At 46.3% G+C, this 16,791-nt stretch overlaps 1 protein-coding gene across 1 annotated transcript in view; it reads right to left on the bottom strand.

Moving 5' to 3' along the window:
* LOC138293608 (adhesive plaque matrix protein 2-like) overlaps positions 1-16,791 on the bottom strand; it is a 562,975-nt gene that overhangs the window by 499,761 nt on the left and 46,423 nt on the right. Inside the window, exon 3 of the mRNA XM_069232882.1 lies at positions 11,446-11,516. Within this exon, the coding sequence (XP_069088983.1) occupies positions 11,446-11,516 (71 nt within the window). The remainder of the gene's footprint in view (positions 1-11,445; positions 11,517-16,791) is intronic.

The following is a 16,791-nucleotide window of genomic DNA, read 5'->3' as shown; positions in this document are numbered from 1 at the left end:
GTGAAAAAGTCGGGAGTCACAAATTTCCTGAACCTCATATTCAGGAACATCATCCACTAAGACAGGAGGAGGACAGGAAAACTGACGAGAATAAGGATCAGGCACATAAGGTTTGAGTTGGGAGACATGGAAGACTGGATGAATCTTCCATGTGTGAGGCAAGTGAAGACGGACAGTGACAGGATTAAGCAACTGGAGAATACGGAAAGGGCCGTAGTAGCGAGGTGTGAACTTGTTCTGAGAGAGACGTGAGGGTAAGAATTTAGAAGAAAGCCAAACTTTATCTTGTGGATGGTAGTCCGGAGTGGTCCTACGTTTCTTGTCTGCTACTTTCTTCATATATCGTTTGGTGTGTAAAAGATTGGATCGAATCAGTCTATGGATTTGTAGAAGGCGTTTGGAAAAATAAGTAATAGCGGGCAAGGGAGTGGGAGACCGAGAAAAAGTAGGAAAAGAGGTAGGATGAAAACCATAAGAACAGAAAAAAGGAGTGGTCTTGGAGGCACTATGGACTGAATTATTGTAAGAGAATTCAGCAATAGGAAGATAAGTGTTCCAGTTGCTTTGAGTAGAGTTGCAAAAACAACGAAGGTATTGTTCAAGGCCTTGATTCAGACGCTCTGTCTGTCCATTGGTCTGAGGATGGAAGCCCGATGACAGAGCTCTATTGATATTAAGTGTCTTACAAAAATACCTCCAAAACCGGGAAATGTACTGAGGTCCTCTATCAGATATAATGGTATGAGGAAGTCCATGAAGATGGAAAATGTGGTCGATGAATATCTGGCTTAGTTCTTGGGATGTAGGAAGCTTTTTCAGAGCAGTGAAATGAGCCATCTTAGTAAAAGAGTCCACAGTGACCATGATTACCCGGTTTCCTGCTGAAGGTGGTAACGAACACATAAAATCAGTAGAGATGGTGTGCCATGGAGTTGGCGGAACCGGCAAGGGCTGGAGTAATCCTGCAGGTCTGGTTCGGGGAATCTTGACTTGAGCGCATGTGGGACACGCCTGAACATATGTTTCAATATCCAGTTTCCAAGTAGGCCACCAGAAAAATCGTGATAGCAGTTCTTGTGTGGCCTTGATGCCTCTATGACCAGCAACCGGTGAATCATGACACATTTGTAATGCTTTTTCTCTAACTCTGTTAGTAGGGATGAATAACAGATCTTGATAATAATAGTATCCTTGTCTCTTATGTAATAGAGGCCTTAAGTTCTCTACTTCGTCATCAGATAGATTGGAGTATTCTAGTTGTACCTCCTCCAGAAAAGACTGAGCTACCCCAATGATCTTATTAGGTTCCAGTAGATGTTGAGCTGGGGCAGGAGTACAATCTGGATAACGACGCGACAGAGCATCAGCCAGAATGTTTTGGGAGCCAGGAATATGTGTAATGTAGAAATCATACTGGCTGAAGAAGAAGGCCCAACGAGCTTGACGACTATTTTGGCATACGAAATTTCGTAAGCATTGTAAGTTTCGATGGTCTGTTCTCACTTCAAAGGGCTCCTTGGAACCCATCAGAAATTGTCTCCATTCTATACAAGCTGTTTTCAGAGCCAACAATTCTCTTTCTAGTACTGAGTAATGTTGTTCTGCAATAGAGAGTATATGAGACAGATAGAAAACAGGATGTTCAAGACCATCATCCTCCTGTTGGAGTAGGACGGCTCCAATGGCCTTTTCAGAAGCATCGGTGACGACAATAAATTGTTTGTTGGTATCTGGATGTCGTAAAATGGGAGCTTGCGTGAATGCTTTCTTTAAATCCTGAAAGGCTATTTCGGTAGCTTTAGTACAGACAAACCCTTTAGTTAGACTTTCCTTCTTTAAAGTGTGAGTTATATGGCTAGTTTGTTTTGCAAAGTCTGCGATGAATTGCCGATAGAAATTCACTAATCCTAGAAAACATTGTGTTTCTTTAATAGAAGATGGAGAAGGCCAATCTAGAATAGCTTGTACTTTTTCTTGATCCATAGCTACACCTGTGGGACTTAAATGATAACCCAGATATTTGACTTCCGTCTTGTCAAACTCACACTTCTCGGGTTTGCAAAATAGTTGATGTGCCTGGAGTCGTTGAAGGACTTGTTTCACATGGAAAGAATGGAGTTCGGGATTTCTAGAATAAATAAGAATATCATCTAGGTAGATGACAACTGTCTGATTCAGGAGATCAGAAAACACTGAGTCCATAAATCTCTGAAAGATTGCGGGGGCATTAGTAAGACCAAAGGGCATTACTCTGTATTCAAAGTGGCCAAATGGAGTCCTAAAGGCCGTTTTCCACTCATCTCCTTCTTTAATGCGTAAAAGGTGGTAGGCTCCCCGTAGATCTAGTTTGGTAAACCGTTGGGCCCCTCTGACTGCCTCTAAAATGTCCCTAATGAGAGGCAAAGGATATCGATCCTTAATAGTTATCTTATTCAGACCTCTAAAATCCAGGCAAGGGCGAAGATCCTTTGTCTTCTTGGGTACGAAAAAGAGAGGAGCCCCGGCCGGAGAAGACGATGGAACAATAAGACCACTTTGAATATGTTCTTCCAAGTACTCCTTTAGTACTTCCTTTTCAGTTTCCGTGAGGGAATACATCCTTCCAAAAGGAACGATAGTGCCAGGTTCCAAGGGAATAGCACAATCATAATCTCGATGTGGAGGTAACACTAATCTGGAGGGTTTTTGGAATACGTCTTGAAACTCCAAATAGTGTTCAGGAACTCCTTGGACTGTATTAATGGTCGAACCGGTAGTACCTTCCGTGATTATTGATCTCTTGGGTGACCAATACTTGTCAGAAGCAAAACAGTGCTCGTGACAGAACTGTGAGGACAAGGAAACCGTCCGGGTAGCCCAGTTCACATATGGATTATGTCTGATGAACCACGGGATTCCAAGAATGATGGTATGATTGGGGGAAGTTATAAGGTCAAAGGAGATGTGTTCCTGATGGTTACCGATCTGTAAACTCAACATCAGGGTAGTAGTATCAACTGGACCCGATGATATCAAGGATCCGTCCACCGTGTGTACTTGTTCAGGAATCTCCTTAGGTTGTATAGGAATTTGTTGAGTAGTGGCCCACTTCTTATCCATATAAATTCCACTAGCTCCACAATCTAGTAGTGCCATAGTTTTCTCTTGACGACCATCAGGTAATTGTAACATGACTGGTACAATGAACAAGGATGTAGTATTGTCATTAAAGGAACTGATGGAAGGTATAGCTGCTAATCCCGTCCCCTTCTTACAGAGGACGGGAAGTGCCATTTCCCGATGGCCTTGAAGGACGTACTGGACAGGTACGAAGCATCTGGCCGGCAGAACCGCAGTACAAACACAACCCCTTCTTTCGTCTATCTTCTCGTTCGCTAGCGGAGAGAGGGCCTCGAATTGTATCCACCTGCATGGGTTCTCCTTCGATGTCTCTGACAGGAGGGCGAGGTTCCTCAGAACGATGCGGAAAAACTCGTGAAGTGCTTGGTTGGAAAGACCCTCTACTCTTTCTCTTCTCTGCTCTCCGTTCCTGAAGGCGATACTCGATGGAAAGGGCTTGATCCATCAGGCCACGAAGATCTTCCACTCTGGTGGAATGCACTAGTTCATCCTTTATTTCTTCTTTGAGTCCTCTACGAAACAAAGTCACCAAAGTACGTTCCACCCAGGTGGTCTCTGCCGCTAGCTGACGAAAGCGTGTTATGTATTGAAGGACATCTTGTGAGCCTTGATGAATATCGCATAAGGCTTCTTCCGCTGAAGCCTCCAATCCTGGACGACTAAACATCTGCTTGAAGCGATTCACGAAGGCCGAATAGTCCGACAATACCGGATCGTTAGATGATACCATCGGGGTTGCCCAGGCCAAGGCAGGACCGGATAAGGCACTGATGAGATAACCCACTTTTGTTCTGTCTTGGGAGAACTGGGTGGGTCAGAAGGCGAAGTAAACTGTTAAGGAATCAAGGAACTCACGCAGTTGGGTTGGCTCCCCAGAAAAACGATGGGTAGAGGCGGAGAGCGTCGGAACGTCACCACTACGGAAAGCCAAAGCCTGTCGCAATGCAGCATTCTCACTACGTAGTTGTTGTAATTCTTGAGCTTGTTGTTGAATTGTCGTCAGGAGAGATTGATCCGGATCTGCAGCTGCTACCACAGTGTCTTCCATGGTGTTAGAAGACGTCGGAATGGTTGGGCGCTGCAATCTGTCACGACTCACGTGCTGCTTGCGCTGGAGTTTGCAGATCTTGAGGCGTGGATCTTGAGGGTTCGGCTTTGGCCCAAAAAGGGGCGACTCTTTCTGGTAGCCACGGTGCTGTAGGCAATGGAACGCCAAGAACAGACCGTGACCTAAAGAAAGTAGCGCCAGAGGGAAAAAACCCCTTCACAAGAAGGGGAAAAAACCTCCAAGAGAAGATTCACTGAGGATTCCTGAAAACAAGAACAGAGGAACAGGAATCAAAAAGAACTGACGTAAATAACACAGAAATGGCGAATTCCAGAACCAAAGGCTAGGAAATCAGGAGCGAGGACACCATCTGAACAGAGAGTGTTGCAGCGCAATGAAGAGAAGAAAAAAACACCCTTAAATACCACAAAACAGGAAGTGACCCACAGGAAGAAAAAGGACACCATCTTGGATAGGGAAAAGTAGATAGAATAGAATAGAATAGAATAGAATAGAAACCATAGAGAATAGGGAAGGAGGAATGCTGGGAAGACAAGGGTAACCTGGGAAGGGGAAAAGACATAAAGGAAAGTGCAAAAAACAGACCCAAAAAGAAAGAAGACAGAAGACAGAAGAAAGAAGCCACAACAGGTAAGAGGGGTCAGGAGACACTAACAGAAACGGAGGGAGAGAACAGAGCGAGGCCCCAAGTAAGCTCTGGGGCCTCGTAGGGTGCAGGAAAGGCTCGGGGCGCGCCGCGTCTTAAGGACGCGAGGCGCGGCCCGAGCTGAACGCGCGGCTTGTGCCGAACGCTCGGCGCGCGCCGCGCGGTGCGGCACGACATGCTGACTAGTGCTTCAGTGCAAGTGCTCCCTATGTGAAATTGTATGTGTAAGTGGCTTTTCCATGATTGGCATATTTGATTTACCAGTAAGTCCCTAGTAAAGTGCACTAGAGGTGCCCACTTCCTGTAACTCAAAATCTACTAGTGGGCCTGTATCACTTGTTGTGCCACCCACTGAGTAGCCTTGTAAACATGTCTCAGACCTGCCACTGCAGTGTCTGTGGCTGTAGTTTTAAGCTGCCAGTCGACTTGACAAGTGTACCCACTTGCCAGGCCTAAGCCTCTTCTTTTTATACATGTAAGGCACCCCTAAGGTAGGCCCTACTTAGCCCCATGTGCAGGGTGCAGTGTATGTCAAAGGTGGGATTTGTACTGATGTGTTTTACATGCCCTAACAGTGAAATACTGCCAACCTCGGTTTTCACTGTGCAAGGCCTATCCCTCTCATAGGTTAACATAGGGGCTGCCTTTAAACATTATTAAAGTGCAGATTCCCTTTGAGAGCAGATAGAAATTTGGAGTTTGGGGTCTCTGAACTCACAATCTAAAAATACATATTTTAGTGAAGTTGTTTTTTAGATTGTTCATTTGAAAATGCCACTTTTAGAAAGTAGGCATTTTCTTGCTTGAATCATTCTGTGTCTGTCTGTTGTGGATTCCCTGTCTGGGTCAGTTTGACAGTTGGGCTGTTTGCACCTCTCCTCTAAACAGTGACAAAAAGGGAGCTGGGGTGTAGCCTGCATATCCTGATGTGCCACCTGTGCTAAAGTGAAGGGAGGAGTGGTCACTTACACCTGGATGGGCTGCGCCTGCCCACACACAATGCAGTTTCCAACCCCATGGTGTGTGTCTGGGGCCTGGCCTAGGCAGGGCAGGATCTTGTGAACAACATAGACTTTCCTTTGAATTTTGCCTACTTCAAAGGCAGAAAGGGGTATGAGTAGTGGACCCAAAACCCCAGACTTTAGATTACTTCTGGAATCAAGAGGAACATGTGCCAAGGAGAAGAGCTGAAGAGCTGAGGAGAAGTACTGCCCCTGCCTGTGACTATGCTTTGTTGGACTATCCTGCAGGTGCTGCTTCTGCCTGTGAAAGGGGACAAAGACTTTGTGGTGCATTCCTACTTGAGAAGAATTACCAATGGCTTGGGGTAGAGTCTGCCTCATGTTTTGAAGCCTCAAAGACAGCATAGGATTTACCATCCAGTTTTAAGTCTGCGTGCTGTGGACTCACACTTGCCAGAGGGTGCCATTACAGTTCCTGGGCCCCTGGAAGTGAATTTCTGGTGAAATCCTGTGAAACTACGCCAGAGGACACCTTGTGACTTCGCTAAGGACTCCGCAGCACGGAACCCGCAATGCCGCCTGCACCTGAAGCTTTGGATCTCGCAGAAGTGTGATGACCCCAATGACTCTGCAGGCCTTGCATCGCCGCAGCCACTGATCTTGCACGACTTCGCTGAGATTGGACTGTCATAGCACCGATGTTTGTGACACCCGACTCCGTCGCGCCGCCTGTGACCCTGTGAGGTGAGCGCGACCCTGTGAGGTTGCCCCGTAATAATGTGACTTCGCCGGACTTTGTCTCTGCCGGAGGTACCAAGGGACCGACACCCCGCAAACAATGCCGCCTCACCTCCACCGCTCTGCAGTAAGGACCCGACGCCGCTGCACAACGCATCTGCTCCTCTGCCCGTACCACCGGAACCGATGCCACATCGTATCCAGCAACACCTCCCTCCTTGACACCGTGCACCGGCCTGTTTTTTACTTGTTTTACAAAGGTACTGTACCTGGGGGTCCGTACGACTCCATAAACGGTGCCAGTGGCGTTGCATGGTGGGAAACGACTCTGTCACGACACTGCTTAACATCCAATTGCAGCATTTGTGCCTCTAGGGACTATTTTTGTGTTTTTAAGTGCTAAGATCATATTTTTATTGGTGTATTGTGGATTTTTATTGTGTTTGGTCTTGGGTATTTAGATAAAATATTTACTATTTTTCTAAACCTGTGTTCTGCCATTTTGTAGTGGTTCACTGTATTACTGTGTGTGTTGGTACAAATACTTAACACATTGCCTCTGAGTTAAGCCTGCCTGCTCGTGCCAAGCTACCAAGGGGGTGAGCGGGGGCTAACTGAGTGTGATTCTCCTTTACCTTGACTAGACTGATGGTCCTTGCTTGGACAAGGGGCAACACGACTGCCAACCAAAGACCCCATTTCTAACAGGCAAGAACAAAGTGACTTTCTAAGCTCACCTTTCCCCTAATAGTTATAACAAATCTGACTTTGTCATTAAAGAGAAATTGATTTAACTATTAAAATAACTGGCTACAGCATTTTTTGAGCTATTTCTTAACTGAAGTAAGCATTTATGAGGATTAAAGCATAACCTATTGCTGGTCAACGGTAGAGTCAGCAATTCAGGAGTGGAAACAACTTTGTAGATTTTTCACTGCCGGGAGAGGTAAAACCTGACATACTATGTTACGCTTTTTGTTATCATTCACCCTGTCTTATGGACACTTAAGACCTATTTTAAATGAATATGAGACAATAAAAAGGAAAGTTTACAGTCAAAAGGGTGACTGGCTGAAAGGGCAATTTGAAAACTTCTCAGCTAGGCTGCAGTGGCAGGCCTAGAGTCATTTTTTCGCTTGTCTATTTAGTGTTGGCACAAAATTTCCTGCTGTCCACTAGTGGCATTTAACTTACAGGCCCCGGGTACACAGAGCACTATCTACTAGGGACTTATAGGCAAGTTAAATATGCCAATTCTATATGTTCTAAAGGGTCAGAGCATATACACTGGAAACTAAAAAGCAGTGCACCAGTGCTCAGAGTCCATGAACAAGCAATGAAATCCAGCAAAAAATAGCTGGTGACCTCGCAAACAGAGAATTTCCTTACAGCATCTGTTAGACCTGGTAGCTTTTTGGAGTGTCTCCCCTGTCTTTTTGCATTCTGACCTCCATACTGGACTCTGTTTTTGCTGGGTTATTGCCTCTGCACATTTTACCACTGCTGATCAGTGCTAAAGTGCAAGTGCTCCCTGTGTAAATTGTATTGTTGATTGGTTTATCCATGATTGGCATATCTGATTTTCCAGTAAGTCCCTAGTACAGCACACTAGAGGTGCCAAGGACCTGTAAATCAAATGCTATTCGTGGGCCTGCAGCACTGATTGTACCACCCACATAAGTAGCCTTGTAAACATGGCTCAGACCTGCCTCTGCATTATCTGTGTGTGAAGTCTTGCACTGCCAATTCAACTTGGCAAGTGTACCCACTTGCCAGGCCAAAACCTTCCCTTTTTAAACATACTAGGCATCCCTAAGGTGGCCCTATGTGGCCCCATGGGTAAAGTATAATGTATGTTAAAGTTGGGACATGTACTGATGTGTTTTACATGTCCTAATAGTGAAATACTGCCAAATTTGGTTTTCACTGTTCAAGGCCTAGTTCTCTCATAGATTAACATGGGGGCTACCTTTAAATATCCTTAAAGTGCAGCTTCCCTTTGAGAGCAGATAGAAAAATGGAGTTTGGGGTCTCTGGACTCACAATTTAAAAATAAATCTTTTAGTGGAGTTGGTTTTTAGATTTTTAGTTTGAAAATGCCACTTTTAGAAAGTAGGCATTTTTTTGCTTAAACCATTCTGTGACTCTGCCTGTTTGTGGATTCCTCGTATGGGTTAGTTTGACAGTTGGGCTGTTGTGAATTCCCTTTAGGTAGTGACACAAAGGGAGCTGAGGTGTAGTCTGCATATCCTGATGAGCCATCTGGACTAAAGTGGAGGGATGAGTGGTCACTTACACCTGACAGGAATGTGCCTGCCCTCACACAATGCATTGTCCAACCCCCTGGTGTTTGTCTGGGGCCTGGCCTGGGCAAAGCAGGATCTTGTCAACAACAGAGACTTTCCTTTGAGGTTGGGCAACTTCAAAGGCAGAAAGGGGTATAAGTAGTGGACCCAAAATAAAAGACTTGAAGAATCTTTCTGGATCAAGAGGAACCTCTGCCAAGGAGAAGAGCTGAAGAGCTGGAGGAGGAGTACTGCCCCTTTGCTGTGTTGCTTTGCTGGGTTGGCCTGCAGTTGCTGCTTCTGCCTTAAAAGAGAGCAACGGGTGAACTTTGCTGTGTGTCCTGCTTGAGAAAATTCTCCAAGGGCTTTGAGTAGAGCTTGCATCCTGTTGGAAGTCTCAGGAACACCAAAAACTTCAGTTTCATCTGCCTACAGCACTGGGAACTGTGTGTTTTATGATGTTCAAGTAGAAAAACCACTGCAACACCGTCAACGACGCCGCTGACTGCAGCGTGACCTGCCAAAGCTACATGGAGTCTCACTGCTCTGCATCGCACGGCAACCCTGGGCTTACCACCGCTGTCACCTGTGGGCCCCGCACTTCAGCATCGCCTTGCTCACAGCACAGCCTGGGCATCCCTGACGATGAAGCTCCTACCGACACCGGCGCCTCTGCCTGCACCGTGGCATGTGGACACCGCTTGTGAGGTACACAAAGCACCGTCCCGTCCCACACCACGGGCCCGGCCCACCAACACCAGCATCATCGACTCCAGTGTCATCAACAAACGTCCCTGTTTGCACCGTGACCAGTGGACGCTGCACGGAACCCGTCCTGTGCCACACCATTTACTTGGGCCTACCAACAACAGCACTTCAGCAATGTTGACGTCGTTGCCTGCACCATGACCTGACACCGCACGACGCGATGCCCCACTTCACAACGCAGCCTAGTCTCACCATTGCCGCTGGATGCCGTCACCGAGCCGCTGCCTGCACCGTGACCTGTGGGGACTGAATGTCGCATTGTCCGCTTCGCACCGCAGCCCTGATGCCATCCATTCCAGCGCTCCTGTCTTCATCAGCCCAGAGCTTGATCTGCAACACATTTCACTTCAAGGACCGGACGACCCCAGCTCAGGCCTCTGGAACCGACGCCTATGAGGGCACCCTCCGGATCCCATTGTGAGGATCCCAACGCGCTGAATTTCCAAGGCACTGTTTGCGGGTTTTCCCGACTCCGCAGCTGACCCGTGATGCCGCTTCCAGCCGGAACTGTTGATTTTGTTGATCACGACGCCGGGATAGCCACAGGTGGAACTTTCAACTTCAAGGAACTGTATTTTTAAGTTAATTCTTGCAAAATTCATACCTTCATTACTATAAGTCGGATTTTTCTAGTTTTGGTCTTGTTTTACACAGTTAAATATTGGCTATGTTTTCTAAAACTGATGTGGTGTCCTTTTTTAGTGTTTTCACTGTATTACTGTGTGTTATGTGCAAATGCTTTACACATTGCTTCTGAGATAAGCCTGACTGCTCATGCCAAGCTACTAAGGGGGTGAGCAGGGGTTAACTTAGCTGGGTATCTCCCTTATCCTGATTAGAGTGAGGGTCTCTATTTGGACAGGGTGCAAATTGACTGCCAACTAGAGACCCCATTTCTAACGGAATGCAAATATTCATTTTTGCTCAATTTGATTTGTGCTCCTAAAAGCATTCCCAAACACACACGCTGATCATTCATTGATAGTACAGTCCTGCTTACTTTTCACAGATGGTGATTTGACATGCCTAAATGTGTTTGTGCTGATGCTGTGGCAAACCAAGCATGGCGTTTCCTCCTCAGATCCTTGCAGCCAACAACCTACTACAACATTGCACTTTCCCTAGCCACAACAAGGGATACGTTGTGAACCTGATTTTCATAAACACGGCATGCTAATCTCTAGCTATCTGAAATTGTATTGGTCTGACCACTTCTTCATTACTTTCACAATCTTGATGATAACACACTCTTTATTTGCTAAAAATCTGCAGACCCCAAGTACTTTACAACAAGCATTGGTAAGGCGACACGTTTTAGCTTTAACGTGGTAACACATGCAAAGATATGCATGCATCATGCACACATACTATTTGGTCTGTGTTTTTGTGCTTCCTATGTCTGTGTGTTGTTTTGATTTCCCAAGCGTGTCTTAGAGCTGCTGTTTACTCTTTGAGTTTATGGTGCTTGTGCTATGCATCACTGCAAGCTTGAACGCTAAAAAATACGGCGCACACTTTGGAAGAACAGAAGAAATGCATATTGTGCTGAAAGATGACAAAATAATATGTTTATGTGCATGCTTGTATTTGCACATTAAAACCAGACCTATAAATGAGAGACTGATCCTTATTATGGAACCTCAGCACTTAACAATGTGTTACTAACTTAACGAGATCCCTTCTCTTCAGTGATGTGGGTATCACTTCAATTTGCATTAGAAATACACTTGTTAGGCCAGGGGTGGTACAGTTCCAGGGTTGGATCGCATTATTCTCTGGTTAGAAACACAGCCTGGGGGAAAGCAGGGTTGCATAAATGTATCACAGGGTTTATTCACCATGGTGGTGTTGTGTTACCTTTCAGTTCAATGCTTTTAACTTCTCCTTGACTCTCGCTGGTGTTAGAGCTTTGATGAAGGGAGACACTCCTGGAAAATTAAAAGACAGACATAAGTTACATAATCTTATAATCATCAGGCTGCAGGTCTAGGATAGAGACTTTTGCAGGTTTCCCAGCAAGCAAAATTTGAAAGAGCAGAGTAGTGGTGGACAGTAAAATACAACATATTATCAAATGTATCTATGTAATGCAGCTCTACAGAATTATTGTCACATACACATGCAACAGTGTTAGGAAATGTATATCTTTTTCTGGGGTGAGAAAGTGACTCTAGAATCTTTGTGACTGATGTTCAGTAGTAGATAGCAGGAAGAAGTACTCCTCCATAGGTCAAGAGCAATCAGAGTCTGGAGACAGATGAGAGATCTTTATCTGTGACATTACATGGACCATAAGATTGAAACAATACAGCCTCTTTGTGCTTACCCTGTAAAGACAGTACCTGTACGATAAGAAAAAGCAATGCTTCTGCAGAAAAAATAAAACGAAACAAATATCTTATACTTTATGTTTTTTTTTTTAAATCAGGCAGTTTCACTGCCTCTTCCTCTCTTGAATTCTTCCTCTGCTTGTTATATTTACCCATACACTGCTCCTAGGTAAGTTGTAATGGTCTTGGCCATTATCGTGGGAATACAGTGTTGGCCAAAGGAGTAGCTAATAGTGGCCTGGTGTAATCTGCAGGGATGAGCAGGCGTGATCTACAGTGGTGGCCAGGTGTGGTCTTTAGTGGTTGCTTGTGGTGGTGGTCTGTAGTTGTCAACAGGTGTGCTCAATAGTTGTTGCTTGCAATGGTGGCCAGGTGTGATCTACGGTGATGGGCTGCAGTTGTGGACAGATGTATTTTGTAATAGCTGCTTGCAGTGGTGGCCTGCAGTTAAGGATAGTTGTGTTATGTAGTAGTTGCATGAGTGTTAGCCAAGAATGATTTGCAGGGATGGCTACCAGTTGTTGGCAGGTGTCTTCTGTAGTTTGCTTGCAGTGGCGGGCAGTTCTGATCAGTAATAGTGTACAGGTGTGATCTGCAGTGATGGCTTGCAGTTGTGGGCAAGTGTGTTATGTAGCAGTTGCTTGCAGTGGCGACTGAGTGCGAACTTCAGTGGTGGCTTGCAGTGTAGGTAGGTGTGTTCTGTAGCAGTTGCTTGCAGTAGTGGTTGGGTGTGACCATTAGTGGTGACCTGCAGTTTTGTGCAGGTGTGTTCTCTATGGTTGCGTGGCAGCAAAGTGTGATGTGCAGTGGTGGTCGGCAGTTGTGGGTAGGGGTGTTCTTTAGTGGTTGCTTTTAGTGGTGGCCTGCAGTAGTGCACAGGTGAGGTCTGTAGTTGTTGCTTGCAGTGGTGGCCAATTGTGATCTGTAGAGGAGGCCTGCAGTTGTGGGAAGGTGTGCTCTATAGTGGTAAGGCAAAACGTTTTAGATTTAATGTGGTAACAAATGCACAGATATGCATGCATCATGCACACATACTATTTGGTCTGTGTTTCCGTGCTTCCTACATCTGTGTGTTGTTCTGATTTCCCAAGCGTGTGGTAGAGCTGTGGTTTGCTCTTTGAATTTATGGTGCTGGTGCTATGCATCACTGCAAGCTTGAACACTAAAAAATGCAGCGCACACTTTGGAAGAAAAGAAGAAATGCATATTGTGCGGAAAGATGACAGAAATAATATGGTTGCATATGTGTATTTTGCAGTTGTGGAAAGGTGTGTTATGTAGTAGTGGCTTGCAGTGGGGGCCAGGTGTGATCTGCATTAGTGACTGGTAATGATACTACAATAGAGGATGAATATCCTTATTGAATATCCTTATTGGTCAAATAATATGCTCTCTTGGTTTGAAGATATCATTTAGCTTAAGTTTGAGGGCTGACTACTAAAAACAGAAAGCCCATACCTCTGGGCACAATATCCTTTTCTGAGTGCCAGCTGTCACCCTCATAGGGTGTAGGTGGTTTTCCACTCTCCACTCCTCTGAAGGAAAGATGCAGCATGGTGGAGTTTGGTGTTGAGTTGTTATTATCCGTTGCCAAAAAGTGGTTACAGGGATGGGTGAAGTCATTGTTGACATGCCATTAAATGGCTCCACAGAGGCCACTGCAAAGCTCAAACCTGTGTTAGAAAAAGGTCCTTTGTCCTTAGTGCCAAGAGAAGTAGTTGTCCTCATCCCTGGGTCATCCAGCTTCTCCCTTTGGGAGTGCCAACACCTTTAATGGTGAGGCCAGAAGCAGGAATCTGTGTTTGGCTCCAGCACGAAGGTCAGCTGCTTCCTGAATAAGTCTACACATTAGACAGTCTTAAGGATCTCAGTAGTAGACATGTCACACTGATGTTTAGCCCAGCACATCGAAGCATGGAGCCGCTTTTCCCTGGTGTCCTTACTTGCAAACAAGACACATAGGCCCCCATTATGACTTTTGCGGTCTTTTTGCCAGACCACCAAAGCCATGGGCGCCAGAAGACCGCCAGTGCTGGCGGTCCTCTGCCCACCATATTACGAGTACTGCTGGATTTCTGTCACATTCTGAGCGGAAATCCAGCAGTAGTCGTGCTGGTGGGTGGAGGCCCTGGGGCAGTACCACCACGGCCCGTCCTGCCAAAAGGACTCCATCAGCTGTATTACGACCTGGAATACGGCCTAGCGGTGTCCTGATGGCGGGGCGCTGCCAGAGGTGGAAGCGCCCATTCCCTGCCGGATGACCTCCTCCCCGGACCAGGTAAGTCGATCGTCCGACAGAGGAGAGGGGTGGGACGTGGGGGTTGTTGTGTGTGTGTGTGTGAGTGGGTGTTGTCTGCATGTGTGCAAGTATGTGTGAATGTGTGGTTGAATGCGTGTATGAATGTAGAAGTGAGTGCGTGTATCAATGTCAGTGTGTATGTGTGTGTGTATGAGTGTGTATGTATGAATGTTGGAGTTTGTGTGAGTATGAGTGTTGTGGTGAATGTGAGTATGAGTGTTGTGGTGAATGCAGGTATAAGTGTTGTAGTGAATGCATGTATGGATGCATGTGAGTGAATGCAAGTATGTCAGTGTTGGTGAATGAATGCATGCGGGGTGCATGTCGGTGTCTGTGTGCGTGTGCATGTATCTGGGGAGGGGGGGCTGGGGGGCTGTACTTGGAGGGGATGGGGGGGTTGGAGGAGGGCACTGTACCTGGATGGAGGTGGGGAGGGGTAATGTGCTTGCAGGGGGTCAGCTGCCAGTGACAGGGAAGGACACCAGTAGCCTTCCCGCCAGGGTTTTTATGGTGGTGCTACCGCCACGGAAACCCTGGTGGAAAGGCGGCTCCTAACACCGCCAGTGGTCTTCTGTGGACTGCCGGGTCGGAGATGCTCCTCTCCAGCCCAGCAGGTCTGACCACCCTGGAGGTATGAGCGGAGATGTGGCAGGTTGGCAAAGGCCAACCCGCCACACTCATAATGTGGCAGTCTTCACCGACAGCCTGTTGTAGGTGATACTTTGGGCCATAGTGAAGTCAGCAGGGGCACCCCTTTATGAGTTTGAATGTTTCGATCCCAAACCCCTCAAACTGGTGCAGTGGTGCTGCAATGCTAGAGGACATGTAGTGGGGACATAAACACAAAATTCCAGTTGACAAGTGTGTGCAGATACCTCTGCAGATCACCATGAAGACTTTGTTATCAAGAGACTCCTGATTATTTCTCCCTGAGCAATGCCATTTGGTAGATGGTAGGTGTGAAGGGTGGGACTGCACTGTTTGTTTGTGCAAAGTGAGGACACTTCTATGTCAGGCCTGACCTTTTGTCTGTCCTCGACTACTATTTCAGAAATCTGATTACAGGTGCAAACCTTCATACCTCATTGTGCCTTTTTATGGGGGATGCAGGTTGGATATAGCCCTGATTCTACCTGCTGTGCAAATAATCATTTTACACAAATGTTGTGCTCTGGGAAGGGCACTTGAAACAAAACTGTTCAAATTATATACAATTCATTAAAGTTATGTAAATGACTGACGGAAGAGAAGGATGCATAACTAAGCTATCTATTTTAAAAGGAAGAAAGCAGGAGCACATTTGTTACAGCTACCTGCAGCAATGAAGCTGCCATTAAATTCATTTGGAGAAGGACTTTCCTGAACAATGTGCATGTCTGCTGTCTAAGTAACTGGGTTTGAAAACCATTTATTATCGAGCTCTCCTGAAACTGTGAAGCTGGTTTTGAAATCCCACTAGGGAACAGGCTACAAAAGGGTCATGAACTCAAGGAACATTTTTTTTAAACAAATAGTAAATACCATCACAGATAAAATGCCTTTTCCCTAGTTTTTGCTAAGCAACACTCTGAACAAGATGACATCTAGGAGGACCACATCCAGGCGATCACCTACTTAGGATGGTCAGATCTTTGCTGGTTCTCTTCTTTCCTCTCTGGTGCTCCTTCATCAAAGCACATAATGCCTCTGACCATCCTTCAGAATGTCCATATTATTTGGTCATAGGCATGTGACTTGACCGATCATCGCAAGGAACGTTGGAGGGAACAGATGTTAGGCCAATAGGTTATGCAAACTCATGCAGAGGTGCCCCTGGGTCTTCATTAGTGTGTTAGGATGATGAAGCAAATCCCTCTGCATCCAGAATGGATAAGAGCTCTTCAGCCAGATCGGGAGACAACAAAGGGGTCCTAAAAGCTAAGGTCTGACTTGTCATTGGGGGTCTGGGCCCTTACCACTGAACGAACAATTGGAAAACTCCTAATATGCCTGAAGGATTGATATATTATTTAAGATTGGTGTGTGGTTTCTATTATTGCAATAACCAATCAATCAATCAGTCAGTGTATTTGTAGAGCGCGCTACTCACCCGTGCGGGTCTCAAGGCACCTTTAGGAGGGGGTGAGAGGGGCTGCCACTGCTCGAACAGCCAGGTCTTGAGGAATCTCCTGAAGGTCAGTAGGTCCTTGGTCTGTCGTAGGTGGATGGGGAGGGTGTTCCAGGTCTTGGCCGTGAGGTAGGAGAAGTATCTGCCGCCGGTTGTTGTATAGTGGATGCGTGGGACAGTGGCGAGGGTGAGGTTGGCGGAGCGGAGCTGACGATTCGGGGTGTAGAAGGTGAGGCGACCGTTGAGGTATGCTGGTCCGGCACTGTGGAGTGCTTTGTGGGCGTGGGTTAGGAGTTTGAATGTGATCCTTTTGTTGATGGGAAGCCAGTGTAGGTTTCTCAGGTGGGCTGTGATGTGGCTGTGGCGGGGGATGTTGAGGATGAGGCGTGCGGAGGTGTTCTGTATCCGTTGCAGTCTTTTCTGGAGAGTTGCTGTGGTTCCCGCATAGAAAGCGTTGCTGCAGTCCA

The sequence above is a fragment of the Pleurodeles waltl genome, chromosome 4_2, assembly GCF_031143425.1.
Source record: "Pleurodeles waltl isolate 20211129_DDA chromosome 4_2, aPleWal1.hap1.20221129, whole genome shotgun sequence".
In the NCBI taxonomy this organism is placed as follows: domain Eukaryota; kingdom Metazoa; phylum Chordata; class Amphibia; order Caudata; family Salamandridae; genus Pleurodeles; species Pleurodeles waltl.
The sequence above is the reverse complement of the archived record's forward strand: the minus strand, read 5'-3'. Positions and strand labels throughout refer to the sequence as shown.